The following is a 26,776-nucleotide window of genomic DNA, read 5'->3' as shown; positions in this document are numbered from 1 at the left end:
TCCCTATTTAAATGCAGAACAGAGAGGAGACCTAACAAGGCTGCTCACAGTGTTTAAAGAGATCTGCAGGGACAAACCAGCGTTCATCACCCTAACCCTAAACGATGTGAATGCAGGAGGAACCCCTCCCATAAAGCAAAATCCCTATCGCCTAGGTCCCAGGAAACTAACCCAAGTTTGGGAGGAAATTCAGTATATGCTGGAGCACAAGCTGATTGAGTCCAGTCAGAGAGGTTGGAGTTTCCCAGTTGTGTTGGTACCCATCCCGATGGCTCAGAAGGCTCTGCATTAATTACAGAAAGGTTAATGCAGTGAGCAGAGCTTACTCCTAATCAATTCCCCACCTGGAAGACTATATAGATAGATTAGGAAATGCCACTGACAGAACTAAAATAGTCTTGTTAAAAGGATACTGGTAGGTTCGCTTAACCATGCGAGCTAAAGAGATCTCGGCTTTTGTCACCCCAGACGGCTTATTCCAGTGCTGGGTGATGCCATTTGGATTAAGAAATGCCTCAGCCATCTTCCAAAGGCTGATGAACCAGGTAGTGGCTGGGCTGCCTAACTGTGTAGGATGAACTGTTAGTATGCAATGACACCTGGGGGGCCCACCTAGACCAGTTAGAAGTCTTCTTCCAAAGGTTACAGTCAGTTGACCTAGTGGTAAATCTTGCAAAGATTTGAAAAAGCTCAGGTAACCTACCTAGGGCATGTTGTCGGTCAAGGGCGCTACTGCCCAGGGCAGCGCAGGTACAGGCGTTGATGGATTTTCCCATCCCCACAACCAAATGAGAAATAATGCAATTTTTGGGGATGTGTGGGTTTTACCGCAAGTTCATCGCAAACTTCAGCACTTTAGCCCTCCACTGACGGTTCTTTTCTGTAACAAGTCCAAGGGGCACCGCAGGGACTGGAGTGCATCGTTGACGCCGAGAATGGCATTTTAATGAGTTTTTTGTTGATTTATCTGGTTTTAATAAAGTTATTTTAAAACTGTAAATATGTATATAAAGGGGGCCTGAGGAATAAAGGCCCCCTCGATGTGAAAAAAAAACAAGTCCAAGGGGAGGTTCCAAACAGCTTTTGAGAGGCTGAAAGCCATCTGACCCAACAAACAGGTGCTGGTAGCTCCAAACTTTAACAAACCATTTAAAGTGACAGTTGATGCTAGTGACCTAGGGGTAGGTACCATCCTGCTCCAAGATGAGGAGTCAAGCATCGAGAGACCAGTTAGGTATTGCTCCAAAGAATTAAACAGACATCAAAAGAGATATTTTACCGTGGAGAAGGAAATTCTGGGATTGCTACTGGCTCTTAAGCATTTTGAAGTATATCTCCGAAATGGATACAGGGAGACCGTAACTTATACCGACCACAATCCTTTGACATTTGTGGAGAAGTTCAAAATCCAGAATGCAAGGCTATTTCGATGGAGTCTGCTTTTGCAACCTTACCACCTAAAGATTACCTACATTGCAGGTAAAAATAATGTGTTAGCTAATACTTTATCCAGAGTCTAACTCAGCACAAATAATTCTGGATGAAAACTAGATAAAACTAAAAAAACTAAAAAAAAACAGATCAGAGCATAGAGATGGCAGTGTGAGATTGATAAGTGAGTGTTTGAGGATGCGTGTGTGTGTGGGGAGAGAGACAGAAAGAGGGAAAAAGAGAGAGAGAGAGAGGGAAAAAGAGAAAGAGAGAGGGAAAAAGAGAGGGTGAAAAAAAGAGAAAGAGAGAGAGGGAAATAGAGAGAGAGAGAGAGAGAGAGAGAGAGATATGAAGCGGCTTGAGTTAACTAGGGGATGGCAGAGTAACCCCAGTGAAAACATGGCCAATATGGGGAAGCGTAATTCAGGGCTGGGTATAGAATTGTTAAAACTATCTCAACTAATCCCAAAATTCAATGAGGAAGATGTGGAAGTGTTTTTTGTGTCTTTTGAGAAACTGGCCGGGCAGCTAAAATGGCCAGCTGAGACCTGGCCTCTTTTATTACAAAGCAAGCTAACCAGAAAAGCCCATGAGGTTTATTCCCTGTTGCCAGATGAGAGTTCATCAAATTATGAACTGACAAAAAATGCTATCCTCGGGGCGTATGAATTAGTACCCGAAGTCTATCGCCAAAAGTTTAGAACCCTCAAGAAGCAAGCTAATCAAACTTATCTGGAGTTTGAAAGAAGTAAGCAACTGGCTTCTGACCAGTGGCTGAGGGCTGTTAAGTTACAGCTCAGCTATGAGAATCTCAGAAGTAGTTCTGTTAGAGGAATTTAAACACTCTTTCCCACTCTCCATAAAGACCCATGTAGAGGAGCAGCGGGTCCAGAGAGCCCGGCAAGCGGCCATTCTGGCTGATGAGTTTGCTTTAATTTATCAGTCGGCTTCCCGGGGAAAACCTTTCCTAATCACCCCCACAAATCCGAAAAGGACAAAGGGTGGGAAGGTGATAATAGGAGCCCAAGCAGTCCTGGGACAGAAAGAAAAGCAGGAGATTCGGGGAGCCCTTCTCTAGCCAAAATGGAAGGTGCTGTGAGCAGGAGTGAAACCTGGAGAATCTGCGTGTTTTCATTGTAATAAGGCAGGTCATCTAAAAGCTGACTGCTGGAAACTAAAGGGAAAAGCTGTAGGGTTAATCAGGGCACACCACTCAGTGAAAACAGGGCCCTGATGGAAAGCACAGCAGAACAAGCTGTGGCTTTAACTGCAGTAAGAGTGAGACCCAGGAGGCTTACTACTACAGGTGCAGGAAAAGTTAATAGGATTCCTGAAGGCTATCAGGATTTTGTGTTTGAAGGGATAGTAACTCCATACCCCTCAAGTCGGGCAAGCAAGCCCATAGTAATTCTCAGGGATACAGGGGCCACTAGATCCTTTTTACTGGGAAAAGGCCTGACTTTTCCCCCCAGAGAGTGCAGTGAACACCAGAATGATTGAGATGGTTATCGGAGGGCAGTGTATGCCTGTACCTGTACAACGCGTCCACCTGGAGTGCAACCTAGTTTCGGGACCGGTGACTGTAGGCATTGTCCCTAGTTTGCCTGTGGACGGGGTTGAACTGTTCCGAGGTAATAATCTGGCAGGGGTGAAGGTGATAGTCCCCCCCCACCCCACCCAGTAGTGAAAGAAAGATCACAAGAGGTCAGAGAGACAGGGCAGTGGCAGGAGATGGTCCCCTGCAGTTTCCCTGAATGTGTACTGGATCAGGCCATGATCAAACCAGCTCCCCCAGAGGAGACTGCATTGGCACTGCAGGCAGATGACCATGAGGTCTGTCTGTCTGAGACTTTCTTTGGAAAGTTAGGAGACCCAGGGAATGAAATAAATGTATTTTCCCTAGCTGAGGCTCAGCGAGCTGACCCAGTATTGCGAGAGTTAGCACAGGCTGCCCAGTCTGAAAGTGAAGCAGAGGGAGTCCCTGATTGCTATTATTTAAAGAATGAGGTACTGATGAGGAAATGGAGTACGCCTCACAGACCTGAGGGCAAGGAGTGGGCAGTAGTTCACCAGTTAGTGGTGCTGCAGAGGTACAGGGGAGAAATATTAAGAAGGGCCCACGAGACTACAGTGGCTGTACATGCCGGTATACGAAAGACCAAAGCCCGCATAAGACAGCAGTTTGACTGGCCAAAACTCCACAAAGATGTGGTGGAGTACTGCAGAAGTTGCCACATGTGCCAGGTTGAGGGGAAACCCCAACCTACAGTGAAACCTGCACCCCTAAGTCCTGTACCGGTGTTAGGAGGACCTTCCAGCAGAGGGCTGGTGAACTGTAAAGGACCCCTGCCGAGAACAAAAGGGGACAGGCAGGCACGAGGCTGGCAAAAGGTTATAAAGGGAAGGGGAAAAAGCAACTAAGAGGGCAGGTTAAAGGAAGTCCGAAAGGAATCCCGGATGAAAACCCCGACTGTCTGGTCATCCAAGCCTGGAAAATGTGAAAAGTTAGACCCCATATCCTCCGATGTAAATATAGACACTAGAAGCACCCCACAAGAGTTGCAAACAGTATTTACAGGAACCTGCAGAGACAAAGAAAGACCTCTAGTGGGCAGAGAAACTGAGGGTGATGCCTCACCTAGTTGAAGAGCCACAGGGGAGTGCAATAGAGTCTGCACAAATACCTGCAGGCTGGAGTGTCCCAGAGGACAAAGGGGAGATTAGCAAAGAATCTGCCCCTTCGCCCCCCCCCCCACAACCCCACTAACAGTCAGGAAAAAAAAAAGAGAACCACCCATCTCCTGAAGTCAAAAGCCTTTGCATGGCTCAGCAAAGCACAAAAACAGAATTCAGGATCGACCCACCCACTACTGACACCCCTGAAAAAAAAATTCCAACTCAGGGCTGATTAAACCTAACCATCTCAAAGACACCCTAGGCAGTCATGGAAATGGACAAACTGAAGAAAAACCTCCCCAAAGAACCACATGTTTATTGAGATGCCAAAAAAAGGGAGTAGTTAAAATAGCACTGGCACCAAGAAAAGACAGGCTGTATAAATTTGAGGATTTATGAATGAATGCAAAGGAATGAGAGAGAGAGAGAGAGAGACGCATGTTTTTTTCCCCCTATACCTTACGTTTTCTCTCTCAACCCTTTTTAATGAAATGAGCTTTTCTCAAATTGCATTTCATTCCGCTGGGTGTGGAGGTGTCATGCAGATCCCCACCCGTCATATGAACATTGATTTTAAACTGTTGCTCGAGCAAGGAAATTACTTGTTAAACAGATCAGCCGTGGCTGGAAAAAACATTTACTAACAGACTGTGCTTGGAGGGACAAAGGAGCTATTCCCTGCTCCAATTTAACCCACAATAGACTTTGAGCGCCAGGTATTGTGTGGAAGAAAAGACATTCCAGGGTCGGCTAAGACCAGTGAATCTACAAACAGACGTGGTCAGACCAGCTGGGCACATGACTAACCCGCTTGGCAACCTGGGTTTTTCTGAATTGTACAAAGAGTTTGCTCCTGGAGTGAGAAGATCTCGCCTGTCTGCTCCCATCTCTTTCTCACAAGCCTCTGGACCCACTGAGAACACATGAATTTCAAGAGAGAAAAGTTTCCTACATTGAACAAGGTTTAAGAAGAATACTGGGCCTCAACGAAAAGCAAGACCTACCTACAATCAAGGACTCTATGACTTTACAGTGAACTCGAAGAACAGTAACCAAAACCATCTTCAGATATTGCCTCAAGCTTTTACACTTTATTTCTTCTGCTCTTTTCCGTCTCTATGTATCACGTATGTATGCTAGCATGGGCGCGTCACATATCCGTTGATGTTAACCGAATTAGAGTTTAATTTTAATAAAGTTCAACCTTTTTTCTTTAAACCTAAGACGACCTGTTTGGCTAATTTATTTGCCTTATAATTGGAAGTTAATGAACAAGGATTCACTAAGGGGGAGCTAAAAAAAAAAATGGGTGTTTAAAATTAAATCCTGTTACGGTAAGACCAGGTGAGGGCTGACAGGTAACCCTAGACCCCTTTCTCACCTGGTCGTAACATTGTGGTGTGGAGGTGTCACAAAAACGTGGTATGTCGAATGATGATGTTTTTAATCCACCAGCTAGAAACCTGAATATTAAACTAACAACGACAAACCACTCAAACCTTGCAAGCTTCAAACTTTGCCTGCTGACAATGACCACCGAGGCACATCCCTGCTGCAGACTGTAGTGTTCAAAGGTTTAATTGATCTGTGTTAGTCTGTTCACCGATCGATGTTCACTGTGCTTAATTACTTAAGCAGGAAGGTGGAGCTAAGGAGTTTTGAGAATGTTCTGGAAAGAACAGAGAGATACCCCCCACCCCCCCCTTGAAGGAAATCAAGTGCATTGCTGCCTCCCGGACAATCACCAAATCAGCCGTCCACATCTTCAAACCGGAAGCCTCAGGACCCACCAAAGGAAAGTCATGCGACCACTGAATTCAGTCGAGTCAATCTACACAGACTGTATACCCCTTTTATTTCTCTGGACTCTAAAGTAACCAATCTATCTTTCCCCACTTTGTAACGTGTGTCTGTGTCTTTGCGTGTCTGTGTCTCTGCGTGCGCATGAGAGAAAGTGAGTGAGAATGAAAGTTGGAGCATTTTTTTTTTTTACTTAGATCGCTTTAAGTACCATAAAGCTAACCTCTTTCTTTGTTAATCTTGAGAAAACCTGTCCGATTGGCTCTTTTTATGCTCACAGCGCGTAAACAAATTGTTAATCACTCACTGAATTGGCAAGTATATCTATTTTAAAAAGAAATAAACTTGTGTGGTCAAACAAGGAGAGGGAAAAGAGGGGTGCCCTACGACCCCTCCTCACCAGATCATAACAACATCCAGATAGGAGGGCAGACAGGGTCTTGGTTTCACGTTTTATCCAAAAGATGGCCCCATCCTCCAATGCAGTTCTCCCTCGATGTCAGCCTATAATATGTGCTTAAGTCTTCAGAGTCAGGCTTGAAATCACAACCTTCTGACTTAGAGGCAAGAGTGTAACCACAGTGCCAAGGCCAACTGAGTGAGGGACCAAATGACCTTTGCTGTAGGAGTTCTGAAGAGGGGTGGGGGAAGGGCGGGTGACAGAGAAATGTAACAGGCTTTCCCACGAGTCTGTGTGTCACTGGGGGTACTGCTGCCATGCTCTATGGGTAGGGCTGGCACCTCTGGTTAGACACATCACCTGGAACCCCACCCCTTCCTCCACCACCTCTAAACAACTGCCCGCCCCCACATGCCCACCCATCCATATTTGTGGTGCATCACCTTTCCATGTTAATTGGTAAACCGCTATACTCTTCATTACCCAATTCAATATTCCTAAGCAGTCAAACAGCCCTTTCCCCCCCTCCATACCACCCCACCCAGACTGATATTTTTATAACTAATAGACAAACGTGTTCAAAGAAATTATTTTTACAAACAATTTTTTTTTTTTACTAAATGTAAGATTTTTCTCCTGGGTTGCTCGCAGCAATGTCCTGGAGGACACTGGAGACTCCGGAGCAATTCTGGAGGATTGGTAACCCTATCCGTGTGCCCCGTTCCCCATCATATAACAGAAAGAGTCAAATTGCTTTAGGTACACACTGGACCTTACTAAATGCTTCATCACATTTGAATTTTTTTTTTAAAAAATGGACACTGAAAGACTCTCTGGCCATTGTCTAACCTGCACTTAAGTTTCTACTTGGACTGCATGGCTATGGGGCAGGGGATCAATTTTGCTTTAGAAGGCTGAGAATGTACTGCAATGTTGTAGATCACAGCAGATAATCTCTCCTGTTCTCCATTTTATGAACTGTGATTATGCATCATTAACAATTCACTTGCAGCATCAGAGGTGCTTTCAATAAATATCTTCGCTGTGTCTCAGAAATACAGCAAGGACAAACCGCTCACTTTGCAAAGGAATTATAGAGTGGATTTGACAAAACTGCACTCCCACTGCACAGCTTCATCTCGGTGGAGTACATCTCTGGAAACTCCAGGGGCAGGTGTTCACATCCTGTTGGGCAAAACTATGCCAGGAGCACAAATACATAAAACGTGCCCAATATTATCACAGTGAAAGAGTTAAGAAAGTTTTCTGCTGTTCGGAGTAAAGATGTTGTTTCTGCAGGATGAGCCGCTGTTCCAGATGTTTCTCCGAGTGTCAACATTAAGCACTTCCAGACTGCAAACAACGGAAGTCAATCATAAAGTACTAGACAATCTATCCTCAGCCTTGCACCTTAAATCTCATTTTAGGAGACATCCCCTATTTTCTGCATTGTGACATTTCTCTCCACATTAAGTATTTCATGATCAAAAAACTGCACTGAACTATCAGTTACATGGGAGGTTGCCGGGGTCTCAATTAGGAGCCTTACACGACAGAGGGGATCTCATCCATCAGTTACACCTACCTTCAAATCCAACCACCCCTGGTGAATGAGCAGCATTTAAAAAAAAATATTAGTAGTAGGTTTTGCCTCTGCCCCATCTGTTTGCAGCCCCTAAATATTCAGTTAGGTACAACAGTTCCAGCACAATAAAGCAAGAGTTAAAATTTCAGAACAGCACAGAGTTTAATTAAAGCACATCACGGAGTGTCCACAACAGGTCAGTTTCCTGCATGTGCTCACCTGTGCTACTCTGGTCCAAATATTTAATTCTTTTTTAAGTATATTAGTTCTTAGAATGTGGGTAAGGCTGGCATTCCACACCAATTCCTAGTTGCCCCAGGCAGGTGTTGATGGGCCTTCTCCTTGAAACACTGCAGTCCGTGTGGTGATGTGCTCCCGCACTGGTATATACAATCGGGAATTCCATGATTCGGACCTAGATATGACGAAGGAACAGTGATGTACGTCCATGTCAGGATGGTGTGCGACTGAGAGGTGGACTTGAGGTGATGGCATTCCCATGGTATTGCTATTGACAACAGCCCATGCTTACCAAACACTGTATCTCCACCTGAAATAGCTAGTAGGTAATGAAAATCAGCTCCCTGTCAGTTGTAAACCTGCAGACTTTCAGGGACATCCTGAGACAAGTCTGGACAATCCCCATTAGGTTCTTTGTGAGTGCAAATCCAACGACTGATAATTCTATGGTTTCTTGCTTGTAGGACATGCAATGGGGGGAGCATTAACATCTCACAGTGCAGCAGGGTGCCTCTCCAAAATAACAGTTTAGGCATTTCCCTCTTACATCTGACAGGATGAGCTGCAACCTAATATATATGTTTTGAGTTTACCTGTGAGAAATTGATTGTTCAACATACGCTTGACTAGGTTTTGCTTTTCCTTCTTTACGGCTATTATCCCGAAACCAAGGCGACCAGATTCTGTTGTAACCACCCAGGAAAAGATTCTAGACATTGATCATACCAGAATGCAACCCAGATTAGATAAGCAATTGGCCCCATGAACAGCAAGTTCCACAATACTGTTTTCCCTACTCAAAACACGTAGGGAGATGGAAGCCTTTGATTTTCAGAGGACTGGTTGAAGGGCTAGGGCGGCAACAGAGACAAGCATACAGGCTGAAAAAAAAAAGTGAGGAGGAGGTAAATCAGGAGATAATGATTCAACGATATTACGCATCAGCTATCATTGGACGTAGGGGACAATGAATATAAGAGCCTCACTAGAAGTGAGATTCAGAATGTAGAAAGTCGGCAAGCCTGGGCTAGTTCAAATCAATCCCAGAAAGAAACCATTAATATACCATTCACATATTCTTTTGTAGACTGATCTTCCATTCATGCCTCAATGAAAAAATAGAAATTAAATAAGAATTTTGTCATCTAGCTTCAGCCATTTGCCCCATACCACTGCCCAGTAGAAAGCAATGAAATGAATTAACTCTTTTTTTTAAAAAAAAAGCTCCCACAATGGCGAGTTTATCCACTCAGTAGCTGAACCACAGACCAGGAAGGTTGCAGATTTGAGCCCCAGTTCCTGCTAACTCACCCGATTACATCCAGCACAGTGTTAGGGGAGCTGCAACTGGCCTGAGCATCCTTAGGATAAGCCAGCTTCCCTCCTCACGAATGGCCCTTACTGGCAAAGCTCAATGTGGGGATATCAGGCGAGGACAGGACTGGCCTTACTGCGACACCCACCACAGCTGAATAGCTTACTGACACTGCCTTCTGCTGACATATGAATAATGGCCATGTGACAAGGTATTGGAGGGTTTCTGAGGCCTTTGGAGTAACAAGTGGTTTACAACCTCATTAGAGAGGGAGAGAGATGTGGAGAAAATTGGTGAGAGAACTAAACTCTGAAGACGACACATGGCTCCCCTCAAATGTTAGAAATTAGACACAAGACAACAAAGCACATGCTCCCAGCTCCTATTTAACAGGAAACTAAGGCATTGAACATAGGAACAACTTACATTTATATAGCACTTTCTATGTAGTAAAATTTCCCAAGGCACTTTACAGGAATGTAATAAGGAACACAGAGCAGGAGTAGGTCATTCAGCCCCTCAATCCCTCAATTAGAGCATGGCTGACCTGTACCTCAACTCTGTACCTGCCATTGTTCCATATCCCTTGGTACCCTTACCTGACATAAATCTATCAATCGCAGTCTAATCTACCTCAGCCTCCACAGTGATCCTGTATAAAGGAAGAAGTAATGAGAAGTAGCTTGATATAGAGCTGCTGGGGAAAGCCCCTCTCCTGCAGCTTGGAGACTGTTGCAAACAGCCTCTGCAGTCCTGTTCAAGTATCGTATCAAGTGCATCTATCATGAACATCTATCTACACTTTCAATAATTTACACTGCAATCCACTGCTTTCCTCTTGTCTGTCTGTAGGTACTGAATGGAAGGATCTCTTCACAACTCCTGTGTTTGTATCCTTCCACAGCAGTACATCTCTAGGCAATCTGGTCTTACATGTCTGGTTCCTTCAAGTTCCAAATACATGTCTTCCTCCTCCACACGTGTGCAGTGAATTTAAGATTCTTCACACTGTCAAACTCATTCCCTCCCAAGGCCTCCAAACTGTACCACTCTTCACCTCCCTCAGTCTTCCCTTCCCTGTTAATCTGCACAATCTTCAAAGTCAAGTTAGGCTGATTTACCTCATCTTATCTCGTACTCATTTCAATCCTGGATACATCCAGTGTCCTTCACCTGCGTTTCTTAATTAAAGACAGTCACAATGCAACAGCTTAGCATGACGGTGGAAGCTCAAGTTAGGACATGGGCAAGGATGAATTGGTGGAGCTTGTTTGGGCTGCACAATACAGGACGAACATTAAACATAATGATCCACAAATAAGGAGTCAGCTGTGGCTCAGCGGGTTCAAGTCTCACTCCAGAGACTTTGGACAAAATCCAACCAGATACTCCAGTGCAGTACTGAGGGAGTGCTGCACTGTCAGAGATTTGGAAAAAAGACGTTAAACCAAGGCCCCGTTTGCCTTCTCAGGTGGACGAAAAATTCACCATAACACTATCCAAAGAGCAGGAGAGTGTTGATTGGTGTCCTAGTCAAGATTTATACCCAAAATCAATTTTTGAAAAGGCAGATTATCTGCTCAATGATGTTAATGCCGTTTGTAGGAGCTTGCTGTGCGTAAATGGATTGCCACAGTTCCCTACAATACAACAGTGATAGCTCTTCAAAAGTACTACAATGTGCTTTGGGATGTCCGAGGACTGGAAAGACGTTATATAAATGCAAGTCTTTCTTTAAATGGCTTGACAACTTGTTGACTGATCTAATGCAATTAGCCTACTATCCAATGAAATCACACTTTGCAAATTTATCCAAGAATGCCCCTAGGGACAGAGGTTTCTCAACAGCTCAGCTCAGCTATTGTAGGAGGAGTTTTTTCTTTGTGGCTTGTCCTCACGCCTTGCTTCTTGAAGGCTTGGCCTCCTTGCTGCTTTAGGGTTCCCAGATACTCGGCAGTCCAGTACAATCATTACGCCAGTAAGCCAATTATGAACTGCTATTTCCGCCCCCTATATTATTTTCAGTTATTGCACAAGTTCTGCTGTTACTCAACACTTGCACTTGGGCTAAAATATATAAAAAAAATAAGCTTATTTTTATCTGTGTACTTGCCACAATATAACCTATCCAACTTGTTCCAATACTGCATGTACTGATTGGCTGCCCCGGCTCATTACTGTGTACACTGATTGGCCACTTTAGCCCAGTATTGTGCACACTGTCTGATTATTCAATCGATCCTCTGAATCTCACGTCCTATATAATGAATTGTTTTGGTATTCAGTACGTGACGCCTTCCAGGCTTTTATTTTGTCTCACTCTCGTTGTTCCTTTACACACAAAGCAGCCCAAGGCCCCAACTGGTTCTGGACTTCCCCAGTTGTCCTGTGCCCTCAACCCATCCAGTTGTGACCGTTTGGAGTGACCTTGAAGGGAAAACACTCCATACATGCACATAAATATAGCTTGAACAGTCACTTGAATTTGGCTGCCTGTCCTTGAAATGGAGTTTGGAAATATGAGATGTCTGGTCAACTGAAAGACCCTGGAGATGGCAAAGGAATGTCAGCCTTGTATCTTAGCTTGCAATGCTTGCCATCAACATGAAACCAACCACCTCCAACCCCCGGCAACACATACGTGAAAAATAAAACCAGGCCCAATTGATATCACTAACAGTAACTCTGAATACTCTCTATAATGGGCCAAGGTAAATCTCAGCATAATTACACTGGAATAACTGGTCAAGTTACCTGTTTTAACTATTCCTTTCCCTTTGACTCACAAGCAGTCGCTATTCAGGAAGGTATGAATAATGGGTGTGCACAACATTCTGCAAATAATAAAGATAGCAGGCTTGATTGTCTATCCTTGTTTGTATGCTTTACGTTATTCATCTTTTACCATTATTCACTCACTTGTCCTTTAGATGTGATGTTAAACCAAGGCCCCATCTCCTTATTTGAGTCAAGATCCCAGAACGCAATTCAAACAAGAGTCAGAGAGCTCGAGCTTTCCTGATGTCCGAACCAACATTATTTTATAACCAATTCTACCAGAACAGGTTTGTTTGCTTATTGTTATTGCGGGATGTTGCTGTGCAGAAACACATCTGCCTAAATAACCACTACAAAATGTAATTCATTGTAAGTGAAGCATTTTGGGATATTTTGGAGGGACACAATAAAGTGCGAATTATAAATGCAAATCTATCTTTCTCGATCTTGCTATAATATGAGTTAGCTGCTGCTCAGCTGATCGCACTCTTGTCCAAGGTAAAAGGTTGTGGATTCAAACCCCAGACCAGAGACTTGAGCACATACCCCAGGCTGAGACTGCAGCGCAGTCTGAGGGAGAGTTACACTGTCGTACGTAAAAGATCTCATGACACTATCAAAGAAGTGCAGTGAGGTCCTTCCCAGTATCCTGGCCAATATTTATCCCTCAACCCACATTCGCTAAAAACAAATTATCTAATCATTGCCTTTATTTTAGCAGCTTGCTGTGCACAAACTGGCTGCCGTGTTTCTAAATTACAACAGTGACAGCCCTTGTTGTAGCATTAGGGCTCCCCGATCAATCTCTATAATGCTCAAAACCTGAAACTGAAAGCACCCCACCCACCCCACCACATTCCCTAAACAATTAGCTCTCTGTGCTCAAGTGCGTCACGATCATCTCACAAATGGTGCGTGCTCGTGGTTTTTGCAAACACTCCTCAACGCAAGCAACAGTCACGGTCAATTCTAGAATCTTCATATGCATTAGACAAGTCAACTTAGAAATCTAAAAAAAAATCCTCAACATGAACGGATGCATTATCCTCCCAGATTACATCTGACGCACAATAGCACGAACATCATTGCAAGCAACATTCAAGTCAAACTTATTTCAAGCCAGCTTGTGTCATGCATATAATTGTGGTACTTGATTCCCCCGCTACATCCCCACTTCTCATAGGACAAACAACTCCATGCAGCCAACCTGCAGACAGACTGAACAGAGATGTTTAATCCTATTAAACACTCCAGTGATCAGAAAACACAGCTTTTGATTAACAGCTCGATCAGGGAGTGTAACACAGATTCATTCATCAGAAGATTAACTCACTGAATCGCACGTTCAGGTGATTGCCTGCCTCAAATGAGATTTCAAGAGGCAGGAAGGAATACAATATATAAATAGTAATAGGATACCCTTTGTTACGGTCACGAGTATCCACCACCATCATCCCGCAGCCCTCCCACCCCAAGATCGGGACTTAACCCTTTCTGTAATTACAGAATGAGGAATGTTCCTGCCTCATTGCTGGAAGTGAGTGCATGGAGAGACAACGGACTGGGTAATAAGCTTCGGCCATGACTCTGTGAGTAGCACTCTTGCCTCTGGGTCAGATGGCTGTGGGTTCAACCCCAATCCAAAGAATTGAGCACAAAATCTAGGCTGATACTTCAGTACTTGAGGGCGAACCACACTGTCAGAGGTGCCATCTTTCAGATAAGTTGTGAAGCTGAGGTCCTGTCTGCTCTCACGGGTGGATGCAAAAGATCCCACAACCAAGACACAAAACAAACCAGATGATCTGTTCATTATCTCATTGCCACTTTTTGGACCTTGCTATGTGAAAGTTGACAGTTCCCAACATTACAACAGTGACTATCTCAGACTGTGAAGCACTTTGGGGCTTGCTAAGGTTGCGTCTAAACACAAATTCGTTCTTTCTTAATGCATACTGCATAACATCCCAGTGCAACAGTGCTGTCTCGCACGATAGGCTCATCACCATTACTGGCCCAGTCACATTTTTAAGAGTTTAAGCAGTGCTCTTCAAACACAACAGTTTACTCACAAACGTATGGTCAAAGGCCAAAATCCCAAGCCTCACTCACAGAAGGTCACTCTTAAGAATGCTCCACTATCAGAAAGTGATGGGATGCAGACTTGTACATTTCAATGTCAATTGTACTTTCAGCCAGTTCTCAAGTGGAGGCCAAAGAATTTCCCAAAAGGAATGGAGAAATGAAGCCTTGTCCTCTGGCTCAAATGAGGCCTCTTCACTTGCTCAATGGATTCTAGGGCAGTTTGATCTTCCAACTACATTCCCGGCATTTCTCTTATTGAAAATTAAAGAAAGTGGAGGACTCATGATAACATCTCACAGCCAAACACACCACAAACAACAGCCCCAGTGATGCTTGGAGTCGCAAATCTAGTGAGAGCCAGAAATGTATGGATGGGCTCATAAAACACTAAGGTATATCGATTGAGGACAGAGCGAGAGAGCTTGTGCAAGAGAGCACAATCTGTGGGGCAACATTTGACCTACATTATAACAGTATGTTACACTTCAACAGCGCTTTGGGACATCCTGAGGAGGTGAAGACACTATATAAATGAAAGCCTTTTTTTTCAGATGGAGCTTTCTCCTATAGCAGCACACTGTGAAAACTGCATTGAAGTTTGCTTGGCTGTTCACGCCAGACCTGCAGCACAGAATCCACCGGATGGGAGCAACTCCTCGCATTGCTAGTTCAAAAGAGATTGCTGGCAATAGATGTGATTAATGACACAAGAACATTGTTGGGTCACCTCTGTTTGTATGCATACTGGGTGAAGGGCCCCTGTAAAGAGAAAGGAGGGTAGCAGAAGATATGGTCCAATAGCCAGAGGGGTCAGCCTGCTACAACATAAGGTCAATCAGGCAAAAGGTTGCAGGTATGTCTACTGGCCTGTGTTGAAGCATAGGAACTGTGGACCAAGACAAACAGACGTCCACCTAGTTCACCTTCTATTTATGGCAATCAATCTCTATCATAAAGTCAATAAGAGATGCAGACGTGGTGCAAGGAAACACCCACGCTCCCCCCACCGTGAAGAGCAGCTTTGGAAACCATAGGTCCAAAGTCACCTGTTCCTCCCACGACTACACTTACCGCAGGTCGTGTTATAATTACTCAGACTGCATCCCAAAATTTTACTTTCCAAAGACGATTTATCTAATCTGCATCTGACTGAATCAGCACCAGCAGCTTCCACTGTCTCCCCAGGGACCCTATTCCACAGAATGGCCACACGCTCACTGAAATAATGCTTCCGCAGATTAATTTTGAATTGACTGCTCTTCAGGGACAGGCCTTCAGCTGATCTCAGTTGGGGTAGCTGTGGAGGGGCACTGCAATTGCTAAAAGCACCTTTGGAGGGGAAATTCCAGCTCAGTCAGGCTTCCTGCTCGTGCTCTCTAACCAGTGAGCCTGACTGAATGGGTTTCTGTGTTTGGGGGATGGGGATAAAGAAGTCCAGGTTCAGCTCCGATGCCTTCTGTGGTCAAATAGTCTGCCGACGTCTAGACATGAAGGATCGCCACCTTAAAGAGTTGCCGAAAGATTGCCCATGGGACTCTATCCCAACCAGAGTCTGTGGTGTCAGGAGAGGCACAGGGAAAATGGGGAGATGGGAAGGAGAAAGTCTCACCCATCAAAAATAACAAATTCCCTGTTTTCTGAGGAAGGAGTTGGCAGCACCACATGGGGTCTGCAATTCCAGACTTTCAGGATGCGAAGCCCAGTGAAGAGTGGGTAGGTATTTTGCAAGTGCACACTATATCAAACAGTAACTTATTAAACTTCACAAAAACCACTAAACAAAACCTTGGAATTCCCCACCAGGTAGACAGAAAGCCAAAGTCTCAGCGACACACAAATATTCTCAGATTCTCACATGTACGCCAAGCTGAGGTTTGCACAACACTCTGGGACACTCGGTGACTGCTCACTTAAATATATCCTTTTAAGTCCAATGTCAAACTAAAACAGAATTAAAGATCAGAGGAGAGAGAGAGAGAGAGAGAGAGAGAGAGAGAGAAAGTGAGGGTGGGGGGGGGGGGCAGGAAAAAAATCTTCTCTCTAAAAAGTTGTTCCCATGGGCTTTACTCCATAAAGCTCTTTATAGCCAAGCTTTCCAAGACAGCTCCTCAAAAGGACAAAAAGCGAGGGACAGGGAGCCTCCCAAACAATATCCATTTTTGTCATGACACTTAATGCCTTTCCTGTCACTTCCCCATTTGCTGCAAAGGCCACAGCACCTCTGGGATGCCTCTCACAACCCTGAGGAAAGAATGCCAGGAATGTGGGCCCAGCTCCAAGCACATTCCACAGAATCAGACAAGGGTTGGGAACCCATTCGTGAGCCTCCATTTCAAGCCTTTTAGGCACCAGCTTCAGTTGCAGCTTGTACAATGAGAGGCGGATTCATTACAGCCAGCCTGGCATTCACCCTTCTCAGTGTAACCGGTCAAAGTTTAGCTGGGATCCTGAAAGACTGAAACTCAGCAGTCCTAAGCAGCATGGTTATCAAACCAGCATCCACACAGAGGCGCAGCTATTATCTGACTTAAATACCTTATATTTATTCATATAAGACCAAACTGAAATGAAAACTCTTTAAAATATCACTTGCAGGCAAGAGGAAAGAAAAGTAAAGATGTGATGAAAAGGGGACTGGACCTACAGAAAGCACTGAGACCTGGTGTATTTCAGCAGCTTGGCAGATCTTACAATTGTCAGATGGAAATTCCTGAAATTTTAAAGAATTTCCTACCTCCAGTGAAAACTCTTCAAAACACATTTCCTCCTGGTAAACAATGAGATCCAAAGGCAGGTGGTAAAACTCTGGATTACCTGGTTTGTATTCCACAAACACCCTGTGGGGCTGACATGTCCCAGCACCTTCCTTCAGCTGCTTTTAAAAGGCCAAGATTGAAATGTCCCAGATAACAAATCAGTCCATTTTAAACACTTTTTGTGCCCCAGGCTCTGATCAGCACTTGACCATCGTATCCCAGAGTCTATAAACAGGCGGAAACATGTTCAATCCAACAAGTCATGCACAGCAATCAACCGAAAGATCTGCTTTATTCTGTGGGAAGTTAGGGACAGGGGGAGGTATACATGATGGGTCAGATGAGCTCTGATTCCAACCAGAATCCAGTCTCCGACACATATGGCAATGAACCCGGAGTTATTCTCGATCCACAACACGTCAAAACGCCACAAAAATAATCTCAGACTGCAGTTATGACAACAAAGTGCAAACAACTGACTCAGCAACAGATTTCCAATCCAACCTGATATCTCAATCATGATACACTGTGAATGTGTGGAGTAGTGAGCTACAGGGCTGTAAGGAGACTGGAACCAGACTACAATTAAAAAAAAGAGAGGAAAATACAGCAGCTAAGGAAAAAAAAGAGGAAGGATGGCACGTTTCATAATAGAGCATTCCAAAGAGCGTTATAGGCAGTGAAACATTTTTTGAGGTTTGGCCGCTGCTATAATGTACAGTAAGGTCCCCAAAACAGCAATGAGATAATGACCAGATAATCTGTTTTAATGATGTTGATTAAAGGATAGATATTGGCCAGGATAGCAGAAAGAACTCTCCTGTTGTTCTTCCAAATAGAGTCATGGCATCTATTACATCCACTTAAGACGACAGATGGGACCTCTGTTTAAGATCTCATTTGAAAGACGGTACATGCTACAATGCAGCACCCCTTCAGTACTGCACTTGATTTTGCCCTCAAGTCTCTGCAGTGAGACTTGAACCCACAACCCTTTGATTCAAGAGGCAATAGTGCCATCACTGAGCCTTGGCTGACAGCTAGGTCAGTTTGGCATCACTGTCCCAAGACCACAGCAAAGATAAAAACAGCTTTAAGATTCCAGGTCTGTGTATGTCGCCCGATCATTTGAATGAGACCCTAATGAACAACTAATCCTTTAATTAGACGGGAAATTGTTGGGATGAACACGCTTCTCACCAGAGTCAGGAACCCTTTGCAGAAAAGTGACAATCTTCTAACACTTGTTTTGCGAATGATCCCAAGCTCCCTCAAAGGAAGTGATCTATGGCATGTGAAAAAGCAATTCTATTTAAAATAAAACACGACAGCCCATCACTGGCGTCAACCACAAGTACAAATTCCAGCTATAATCACCTCGCAGCACCATCTTTAGTGAATGAATATGAGATAATGTTACATTTTATTAATGCTTACAGTACAGTGAACCCCTCATACAGATGGACACAGTGTGCATGAGGTCTCAATGTACCCTTTTACCCCCTGGGATATACCAGAAATAATTTGAATGCCCACTATCTCTGCAAACCTCTCCAATAGGTGGAAAAGCAGCCTGCTGATAAGTCCACTAACTCGGGTTAAAATTATTAAATTGCATTTATAGTACATTATAAAATTATATAAAAATGAACAGACACTTTAAAATTGTTTGAGGTCCAAATAACAAAATATTTTAAACTGTCAATCATTGAACACAGTCACTTAATGTGACTTTTACTTAATTGTACAGATTTAATTCTTATGGAGCTCTGCCTTGCTGCCATACGTGGTTAATCCGAGTGAATTAAAGATGAACAGTTATCTCAAAGCCTTTATGCCAGAAGAAGCCTTTCACGTCACAGGTTTTAATTTGAGACATCTGCCATCCAAGCAGGATATTCCCCAACAGGAGAACCCTTACAGCTGATATCTCTTTTTTTGCAGCGGCAAATATGCATACCTTCTCCAAAATCATCAACCTATTCCCCTATTAGGGCCTTTCTGAAGGTAATAATATAAACAAAAGAGGCACTTTCTTTGAAACTACTCCTTACAGTGTCTGCGCCTTTAACATCTTCAAATTCTTGAGTAAAAAAAGGTGAAAAGGAGAACTCATCAGAAACGGAAGCTATGACGCCCCACTGTGAACATCTCAGTGTCCTGGCCTCACTCCGACTTCATAGGGAAAGGCAGAAAAAGATGGTGGCATTTGAAACAGAACCGATGCCGTTTTCAGTCACAGTGAGATTCTGCTTCTAAAAATGGACCGAGGCACCCACGAGGACAAGAAAATAAGATGGGTAATGAATTTTGAAGTTTAAATTAAAAGAACAAACTTTCATTTCACAACCGTGGGACTTCCCAAAGCACTTCACAGCCAAGGAGATGGAGTCATAATCATAATGTAGGAAACTCAGTAGTCAATTTGTGCACAGCAAGCTCCCACAAACAGTAAAATACTGCAGAAATAAAGCAAAATATTTTGGATGCTGGAAATCTGAAATAAAAACAGAAAAGCTCTGGAAACTCTCAGCAGGTCTGACAGCATCTAAGCAGAGAGAACCAGAGTTGATGTTTGGAGTTGGATATGGCTCTTCCGTCATATCTGACTTGAAATGTCAACTCTGTTTCTATCTTCACAGATACTGCTAGACCTGCTGAGTGTTTCCAGCACTTTTCCGTTTTTAATCCCACAAACAGTAATGTGATAATGGCCAGATAATCAACTTTGGTGGTGGTGGTTGAGTGAAAAATAGCCTGCTCTTCTTCAAATAGTGCTGTGGGATCCTTTATGTCCACCTGAGAGGATGGTTGGGGCTTCGGTTTAATGTCTCACGCGACAGATGGCGTGCGACAGTGCTGCACTCCCTCAGTACTGCACTGGAGTATGATCACGTCCTCAAGTCTCTGGAATGGGTCTGGAACCAGTGACCTTCTGATTCAAGCAGCACGAGTGCTAACACTGAGCTACGACTGACAGTGCAAAGGTAGAAAATCAACAGAGTATCGCACGTTAGTCAGAAATGAAAGATATTGCTCACTGTGGCTTGCACGTTCAGTACACCCATCTGTGTACAGGCAGAGAGAGCTGGGAAGTCCAGGTTCGATCTCTGTGCTCGCTGAAGTGGGTGAACTCAGCTGAGGCAGTAATGGAGGCGACACAATTGGCCTGAACAACATTGAGTAGGGAGGGGTGGAGAAATAAAATCAGTCAGGCTTCCCACCTCCACCAGTGCAGTTATCAGGTGATGGGAAGACCAGACTCTGCTGTGATGCTCCCCACAGTAGAACAGCCTCCCTAAATTCACTGCATGTCCACGTAGAGGTACCAGAGGCTATCTTGGCATCCATGGCACCTTTCCTCAGGACGAGTTGAGCCTCCAGCAGCGGAAGGGAAATAATTTGGGGAAAAGGATGTTAATGAACCTGATCTGCTTGGGAGGCAATTGTACAAGGTGTAGCCAGGAGAAAGGGACTGCTGCCCATACCGTTAATGTCATTTCAGCCTCTCGTCATACCTGGACCAAAGCAAGTGGACTTCACAGAAACTAATTCTCACCAGAAATTTTTATATATTGCCTTTAATGTTAAAAAAAACCTCCCAAGGAGCTGTGTGGGTGCATTATCAGACCAACGATTGACAATGAAACAAAAGAGACATCAGGACAGGTGACCAAACACTTAGTCAAAAAGAAAGGTTTCAAGGAGTGTTTTAAAGGGAGAGGCGGAGAGATTTTGGAAGGGAATTTCAGAGTTTAGGGCTTCCCAAGTCCTATTTACCTTCTCGTGTAGCAAGATTCCCAGTTAAAAGTTATAAAAAGCATGACTGCAATGAATTTTTCACACTTTTAGTGATGAAATCTCTACCCATGTCGGTCTCACTTTCATCCTGTCCAGTATTCCAACTAGATGCCACATGTCTTAGCATTCTGACTATTTATAGTATTCCAGCTATGTACCAGACAGTCACGAGCCTACATCATCTCCCTTGATGCAGTATTCCAGCTATATATTGTGTATCTATACAAGTATCAGTCGTGTGAAGCTCACAAACAGTCCAGAAATTGTGTCTGATGATCGTTGGGAGTGTGTTGTTCAGGATGTAATGCAACACTGGGATTAAAAACGAGACAGAAATCCTTGGGTTTCCCCCCGATGGCCCAGTAAATTTATTCAGCGAGTAGCCAACCACATAGACCAGACAGGTCCCTGGGCTGTTAGCTGATCTCGACTAGGTAAGCATCCTACAAATGATCGCTTGTGCCTTGGTTTAGGGAAGAGGAAAATTGGGCAACAGTGCTGGAAAGTGTGTGTGCGCACACACCTGGGTACAGTAGCCTAATGGTTATTCGACTGACTAACATCAAGCAGAGGTCATGAGTTCAAATCTGTCCATTGTAAAATTGAATTCAGTAAATTTGGTGCCACAAAATGATCCTGAAAGCTTCTACATTGCTGCAATAATTCTGGAAGCAATTTCAATAATAAAGTTTCAAAGGGAATTGGGTAAATACTCGAAGGGGTAATTGTAGGGCTAGGGGACTAATTGGATTGTTCTTTCAATGAATACCTTCCTTCTGTGCTGCATCATTCTATAACCCAACTTGGTTCACTCAGGCCCTTCAGGGAAGTGAACCTATTAGCTGGTCTGGTCCACATGTGACTCCTGTTAACGCTAAACTCTAAAGGGGTGAGAGCTGCGTTAACAGCATCAGATCAGGTTTCCTTCAACCAATGGCCTCAAAGTCTGTGCTTACATGAGGAATGGCCATTCTATCAGTGCCAAAAACAATGCGTGAGGGGAATGCGGGGTTGGGGGATGGATCCACAACCCCCACCCTCATACGCGCCGCGGGCACCACACACACACTCTCACAAACCTGCCCCCCTACCCCCGACTGTGAGCCCTCTCAACACACCTGCTCACGGCGTGAGCCCCCTTACACACCACCACGAGCCCCCCCACAGCCTATACCCAGGTGCTCAAAATCATCCTTCCCTTTCCCCCACACTGCAAAGTAAAGCCACCCCGAGATTAGCTGCACCCACTCATTTACCAAAAATGGCCTGTGTCACAATGGCTGCCCCTTTAAATCTGGTGTCAGCAGGCTGATTCCATCGCCTGCTCATAATGTGGCAATGACAATGAGATGTTCAGGATGATTAAGGGATTTGACAGGGTAAAGAGAGAAACTATTTCCTCTGGTGGAAGAGTCCAGAAGATGGGGGCATAACCTGAAAATCAAAGCCAGGTCATTCATGGTTGAAGTCAGGAAGCACGTCTTCATATTAAGAGACATCGGGAACGGTCTCCCCCCGCCCCCCCAAAAAGTTGTTGAGCCTGGGGGCGGGGTCAATTGAAAATTTCAAAACTGAGATTGATGGATTTTTGTTAGGCAAGGGTATTAAGGGTTATAGAACCAAGGTGGGTAAATGAAGTTAAGATACAGACCAGCCATGATCTAACTGAACAGAAAAGGCTTGAGGGACTGAATGGCCTTCCCATTAAAAAAAACACATCCTCTGGCGTCAGTCAGATTGTCCACCATGGGGAGAGGGGGAATGTGTGGCGATTGGCAATTGCTTTAGTGTGTCTGGAGCAGGTCATCCGTAACCAAGGGCAATCCGTGGATGGGAATGTGGGTGAGATTAGGATCAGTGTGGGAGATAAAGTGTTGTTGCAGTGCTCTCAGACCCACCCATCCTCGCAAACGGCTGCTTGGCTGGTTGGTGATCTTGTCTCCATTGTCCTCACTCCCACTTATCTCTAACTGATGTGTTTTGTCAACAGAGAAACAGGTTTAACAAGGGCTGACCCAACTCTCATTACAGCTTTGAAAGACCGAGCTCGAAACACAGCCCTGGGGAACAGAGGTTTATTACAGAGAGTGAGTGAGAAAAAATAAATGTTCTCATTTACTGGAACTTCATTTCCTCTTTCTGCTGTTAAGTGCAAACTGGATTCAAATACCCAGCAAAGAAAACAGAGCTTGAGAAAACACAAGTTGAAAAGACATTTCAACCCATCTTCCCAGCACAAATAGAATCCAGCCTACCATGGACTCCACCCATTTAATCTCTGTACAAAACTCTTGTACAAATACTCGGCGATCTGTAAAGATTATCAAGCATCGTTCCAGAATACTTGTCTGCCCTCACAACACTCTATTTAACCTTGGTCTGCTACTCTCCAGACACCCTCCCCCCACCACAATCCTAATATATTTTTACATGAAGCATTAATCTGATACCCCATCTGCTTGTTCCAGTGTTCCGGGACAATAAAGATGCTGTGACACCATTAAGAGAGTAAGGGGTTGCTCTCAGTGTCCTGGGCCAACATTCCTCCCTTTACTTGACTGTTAGTTGTGGAACCTGGCTGTGCTTGGCTGTTGTGTTCACCTGCATGACAACAGTGACTGCACTTCATAAAGTTATCCACTGGCTGTGAGCCAATCTAAGGAGGTGCTAAGGCACTGCATAAATGTAGGTTTGTTCGTTCTTTCTCCCTGGTCGTAGAGACATTGTGGGTGTACAGGAATGCTGAGATGGTGAGGAACAGCTCTTGTATCTTGAGGGAGACAATCACTGGCTGGCTCCTGTCCAGAGCTGCAGTAAGCCAACAGCTCCCCCTCCCCACACAACCCCCCTCCCCCCATCACAGGTCTTGGTGCACACATCTCCCCAAGGAAGATGAGAATCTTCCATGCTCCAAGTACTTCAAAGAGTCAGAAATTCACAGGGAGTTTCAGGGAGAGCTCAGTTTACTGTGGAAATGAGGCATGGATTGGAAACTCAGATTCACATATCAGGAACTGAGGAATTGCAATGAGGAACTGTGGAATATAATAGACAGTATTCTCCCCCTCAACCCAATTCATTCCGTTGGTTGCCCCCAGATTCAACAGCTCCTCAAATTTAGCATCTGCAAATTCAGCAAGTTTGTGCTGAGCTTCTGAATCCGATTGTTAATGTAAATTAGGACAGAGAGCAGCACTGACTCTTATGGCAATCCCACTTAGCATGTATTCTCCCCTCACCTGATATATTGCTCCCCAAATATGTGTCCAGAATTACATGCTCTACATATTCAACCAAAGGTCAGCAGCAATCACCAGAGGGAGTCGGAGTGTACGGTCAGAATGATGGGCTGCAGCCACAGGAAGTCATAATGGGTCTCTGATCTGACCGTGGTTCGAGAACTTGTGTCCAGTTCTGGCCATCAAGGCACAAGGGGGACATTGAAGAGCTAAAGAAAATGACGCAGAGGAGAGCTGTGAGGCTGACTGCTTGTGTCAGAGGTCTGAGATGTGAGGAGGGACCAGGGAAATGGCAGCTTTTCAGCCTTGCATCTGAGGGTGACATGAAGCAACCACCATGTAAAGCACATTAGTGTTACAGAGGGATCTTACAGGACAGGTTAGCTGATGACTATGTCCCTGAAAGTGTTAATTTTCACAAACACTGAACAGCTGAAACAGTAAGCGAAATAGCTTGATAATTGTCACTGCACCTTTCAAGGCCTTATTCTTTTGCTCTTGGCTACACCCATGAAGATATCAAAGGTATAACCAGAAAAGATCAACAGATAAAGCCTTAACAAGACCAGTGCTTCATTCCTTTAAAAGGAGGTGGCCCATGCATCTCTCCTCTTTCACGACTAGGAATCCCTTTTAGAAACTGGGTCTTAAATTCAAGCATATACCTGGGCTTGAGGCTTCCCTCACCAGAAATACCCCGGCCAAAAGCTGGCAATTAGGGGGGGGGAAGAAATCCTGACTATGTCCCAACGATGGACTTTCCGGTGTGCCTGGGAGCTGCACAAATAACAGTCAAGATGCTTGAATGAAATCCATGAGATTGCCTCAATAGACACTCACACAGAGAAGAAAGGATGGACATGAATATGCGCGTGTATACATACACATACATACACACATACACGCGTGCACAGGAGAAAGTGTGGAGAGACTCACACAGACACGCCTAAAAAGGACAGAACAATGGTTGTGCCCAAAACCACTCCAATAACATCTACATCAAAGCTAAAGAGCTAGAAAAGGAATCAAATCACAGTGCAGGAGTCCAAATGTTCAAAAAAAATCCATCTACTATCAGGGGAGCAGCAAACTTAGAATAGTTCAATCACATCCTGTCAATACAGGATCCCTGTGTCCCAGAATACACAGAAATAGCAGCAATATAGCCTCAATCAACGTCAGCACTGACTGAAGGAACTCCCTTGCAGGTCATGTCTCCTGACCAATTCCCAAACCATAGTCTGTGAGGAGCAGGCATTCACATCGCTCTGAATTCAGCATTGCTTAACAATCTGAACTTCACATGGTAACGAAGACTAGTTCTGCCCACCTTTACAACTTTGTTTGCCTCGCTACTGCAGAAATTGAAGGCAGAGTATAAGAAACCCAAGCATATCTTCAAAGTTAGTAGACTGGATGTGTTCCCATTTGTTGATTTAAAACCTCTTGTTAAGTTGCGAAACCCATAATGAAAGCCTCTGCCTCTGATTTGAGGGTGGCACGCTCGATGTCTAAGAAACAGGAGCCATTCATAACAAAGGCAACCAGCACACCAAATTCACAGCTCCTGTCAAGGTGGGTCCTGTCAAGGGCAATGCGGCCTCTCTCCCCCAAATAGAAGGTCCAGATATGTAGACCCAGTTGACATAACCAACTCTTGCGGTAGCTGTTATTTCACAGACTTCCAAGCCAATTATAACTTCTGTGGCCTGGGGGATTCTGTATTTCATACATATGTCGAGTGTGAGAGGGTATAGCCCCTGTTTGATTATTAAGGGGGCTGTTCCTCAATTTCTGGCTCCACTTCAGTCCCATGCTAATCTCTAGCTACCTGGCGTGAAGGGAGGTGGAAAGGTCAGAGACCTCCTCGTGATTGTTGCTGGGCATGGCCAGGATGGATGGAGTCCTCAGTGGGATGGGATCACTCTGGCTGCCTGTCCCTCATGTACAGTCTTGTCCAAGTGGACCTGGAGAGGGAGCATGCGAGGTCCACCAGTAGGCTTCAGGCCTTCTGGGACCGATGGGCACTGCAGAGACTCAAGTGTTTTGTGAACACCAGGATCAATATTATAATTTCGTTGATAAGTTTCCCTTTGTTTTATTTCAAGTTAGTAAAGAAAAAAAATGTAAAGCTGCTGGTCCTCTGGTAGCCCAAAGTCACTAAGCCATAGGAGACCTCTGCTGTCACAGGTACTTACCATACATCTTGCCCTCATCAGACAGGATAATCTTCCGTCGCCCACATGGTGGATATATGGCCAAGGCCTCCTGGAAACTTTGCTCAATGTCGGGACTCCACACTCCCTCGGCATCATTGTCCAACGATTTTTCCAATGCGTCCCCTCCGTCCTGCCTCCCCTCTCCGGGGCTCCCACTCCCGTTCCAGTCGTTGGACGCAATTGTGGCAGATGACGGGCTCCAAGCAGAGCCGGCAGTCACTGAAGAGAAACCTGCAAAGACAGCGAGGAAACAGCACAAGGTTAGATCACACAAGTCAGGAAGGTGGCATCGACCATTGGCAACCAAAAGAGATATGCCATGACTAGCACCAACATTTTTCCAGCCTTGGCCATGCTACACATTGGAGATAGGTGCTACACTGTGTCCATCAACACTTACTCTTTAGCTTAGTAACTTTAAGACTTGAACACAAAAATCTGGGCTACACTG

General features: G+C 44.6%; 1 protein-coding gene across 5 annotated transcripts in view; it reads right to left on the bottom strand.

The window, feature by feature from the left end:
* The window catches only part of LOC137383801 (transcriptional enhancer factor TEF-5-like), a 152,615-nt gene extending 126,231 nt beyond the window's left edge, over positions 1-26,384 (bottom strand). For all 5 annotated transcript variants that reach the window (XM_068057022.1, XM_068057021.1, XM_068057023.1 and 2 more), the window contains exon 1: positions 26,305-26,384. In XM_068057022.1, the coding sequence (XP_067913123.1) occupies positions 26,305-26,311 (7 nt within the window). In that variant the 5' untranslated portion in view covers positions 26,312-26,384. The remainder of the gene's footprint in view (positions 1-26,304) is intronic.
* Positions 26,385-26,776: the final 392 nt, after the last annotated feature.

The sequence above is a fragment of the Heterodontus francisci genome, chromosome 25 (genome assembly GCF_036365525.1).
Source record: "Heterodontus francisci isolate sHetFra1 chromosome 25, sHetFra1.hap1, whole genome shotgun sequence".
In the NCBI taxonomy this organism is placed as follows: Eukaryota; Metazoa; Chordata; class Chondrichthyes; order Heterodontiformes; family Heterodontidae; genus Heterodontus; species Heterodontus francisci.
Note: the sequence above shows the minus strand (reverse complement) of the source record. Positions and strands in the feature narration are given on the sequence as shown.